The sequence below is a fragment of the Micromesistius poutassou genome (assembly GCF_964030765.1).
Source record: "Micromesistius poutassou genome assembly, chromosome: 10".
Classification (NCBI taxonomy): domain Eukaryota; kingdom Metazoa; phylum Chordata; class Actinopteri; order Gadiformes; family Gadidae; genus Micromesistius; species Micromesistius poutassou.
The window spans coordinates 20,232,386-20,234,885 of NC_140280.1; the positions used below are offsets into that span (position 1 = coordinate 20,232,386).

At 48.4% G+C, this 2,500-nt stretch overlaps 1 protein-coding gene across 1 annotated transcript in view; it reads right to left on the bottom strand.

Annotated features, from left to right (window-relative positions):
• The window catches only part of septin8a (septin 8a), a 27,705-nt gene that overhangs the window by 11,415 nt on the left and 13,790 nt on the right, over positions 1-2,500 (bottom strand). The window contains exon 5 of the mRNA XM_084474545.1: positions 97-258. Within this exon, the coding sequence (XP_084330671.1) occupies positions 97-258 (162 nt within the window). The remainder of the gene's footprint in view (positions 1-96; positions 259-2,500) is intronic.

Sequence of the window (2,500 nt, forward strand, 5' to 3'; positions counted from 1 at the left end):
ACACACACACACACACACACACACACACACACACACACACACACACACACACACACACACACACACACACCCCTCTAAGTGCCGGTGCCCACTCACGTTCATGGAGGCGTTGATCTCGGTGACGGCCTCGTCGTCCGTGGGGAACTGGTAGATCTGCACGCCGTTGCTCACCAGCTCGCTCATGATCTTAATCTTGAACTTGTGGAGCTCGCTCTTGGAGATGGTGTCTGCCTTGGCGATGATGGGGATGATGTTGACCTGGAGGGGGGTGGGGGGGGGGGGGACAGATTACACACACATCTCCAAACACTGGAACAACATGGGTGGCAACAGACTGCCCTCTTCAGCTTTCTCCCTCGTTTCTTCTGGTAAAAAAAGACTATTTTGCATGTCTGTTCCTTCCGTTCCTCTTTAATATAAAAGCCGGACTATGCTCAGAATAATCAATACCGAGCCATAAACGCAAGCGCTGGTGTTGAGACATACCGGTGAAGACCTCTCGTGGCTACTTGTACAGCCCTAGATCAAAGTTGGAGTCTCAAAGGGATTCTAAGGCCACATCCAATGACCGGAGACCTCCAAAGAGCAAGGAAAGTCTCCCCTAATTATCAAAGAAGAAAGCTGACAAGGAACGCAGGAGAGGGAGAAAAACCCCCAGGGATGCTTAGGAGTGCAACGAGTCCCATCATGGAGAGACATAACGGTAGCACAACAACAAAGACATCGACAGATCCCATTGGCCCAGTGGACTAGAGTGGCCAACAGGGTGAGGTGGATGGGCACAGTGAGTCAGTGAGCCAAAGCGACTTACAAGAAGTACGTTTGTCAGAAGAAGGTAAAACAACAACATATGGCTGTCGCTACAGTAAGGATGTTCATAGAACCAAATGCAAAGCACTAACAATCGCCAGGTTAACCCACTCCCCGCATACAACAATGATAGCTAGGGTAAGAGGCTACACAAATAAGTACTTAGTACGACATACGTACAAGTGCCAGGACGTACAACGTACAATAAGTGCACAGGAGGGTTGTGAGGGGTGAACATAGTGTGGAGGGGAGAAGAACATCCACTCCAGAGCAGATGGAGAGTTAACAAGCTCTTCCTACGGGCGGAGGGTGACTCAAGACCTCATTGAGAGTCGCTGTGAGCAACGTGTTCAAACCGGCGTGAACCAGAAACACTGATGTCGGCGCGGGGTTGGGACGGGCCGAGGGCGATGACGCCATTCATTCATGGTCACCACGGCGACTGTGAATGAGGCTGAGCACTGGAGGTGGCGAGAGCGCGCTGGGGCACTGAGGCAGGCCTTTATTTGGGGGAGCTTTGCCCCATTAATCCCATCCCTGGGCGCTGGGAGAGTGATGAGTGTGACAGGGGGCCAGTTACAGCCTCATCGCCCCCCCCAGCGGATCATCGTCTCTCGCTACGCCGCGGCTCCTAGCCGGCGTCAAGCGCCTTCAACGCAGCGGTAAATAGTGCATCGTTACGGAACGGGGAGGGACACAATGTGGTGAATATGTTTTGTGATTTAGCATTGAGGAAATGAGTCTCATAACATTGACCATATTTGTGTTTCTAGTGCTACTAGTAGATGTTCCACAAGTTAAAACTGTGCTAATATCCAAACCTAAACGTTTGTTTTCAGAAATGTGCAGCTCACCAAGTGGAAGACTGTTGGAAGACTCATCGTTCGTTGGCCGGAAACGGAAAGGGGGGCCGTTTACGTTTGGCTGTAGTCTTTTCGCTCGGTTCTAGCCCTACTGTTGAGACGGAGAACCGAACGAAAAGACTACAACCAAACGTAAACAGCCCCCCTTTCCGTTTACGGCCAACGAGCAATGAGTCTTCCAACAGAAATCAATGGAATTTACAAAATTTGATAAGTGCGCAATAATATATATATATATAATATATATAATGTTTTAAGGACAGGTTTGTGAATGCCCGTAGCCAGCCATTCTGAAGCAGGCAGGAACGATTCTAAATGAGCCAAATACCCGAGACAGGACCAATAGTCAACATTTCGGTGTCAACCACACAATTTATCCTAGACAAACCAGAAAGGGGGCTCAATGTTAATTCAAAATACCGGAATTGTTCTTTAATTGTTATGCATTGTGGTAGCATTTTAGCCTCTCTAGGTCCATTTGTCCATTCTGGGCTACTGTAGAAACATGCACCATGGCGGGCTCTGTGAAAGAGCCCCTCCCTGAGTAGGTACTGTACATACAGTAGGGCTCTTTCTAAGGTTACGAAAAACATAATGATTCTTATTTTCATGGGATTACACACCAACTAAAACCTATACAGGAGTATTGTATTCCATTCCTGCCAAGTCAAAGCAAATTTGCCCACTGTGGGACTAATGAAGGATTATCTTATCTTGTCTGTTCTGCTACATGACACTTCTCCACACCACAGCTTTAAAGGGACATCACATCATGGACAAATCAACTGCTTCAAGCGAGATGTACGCGTCCCATTGTGACACAAGGT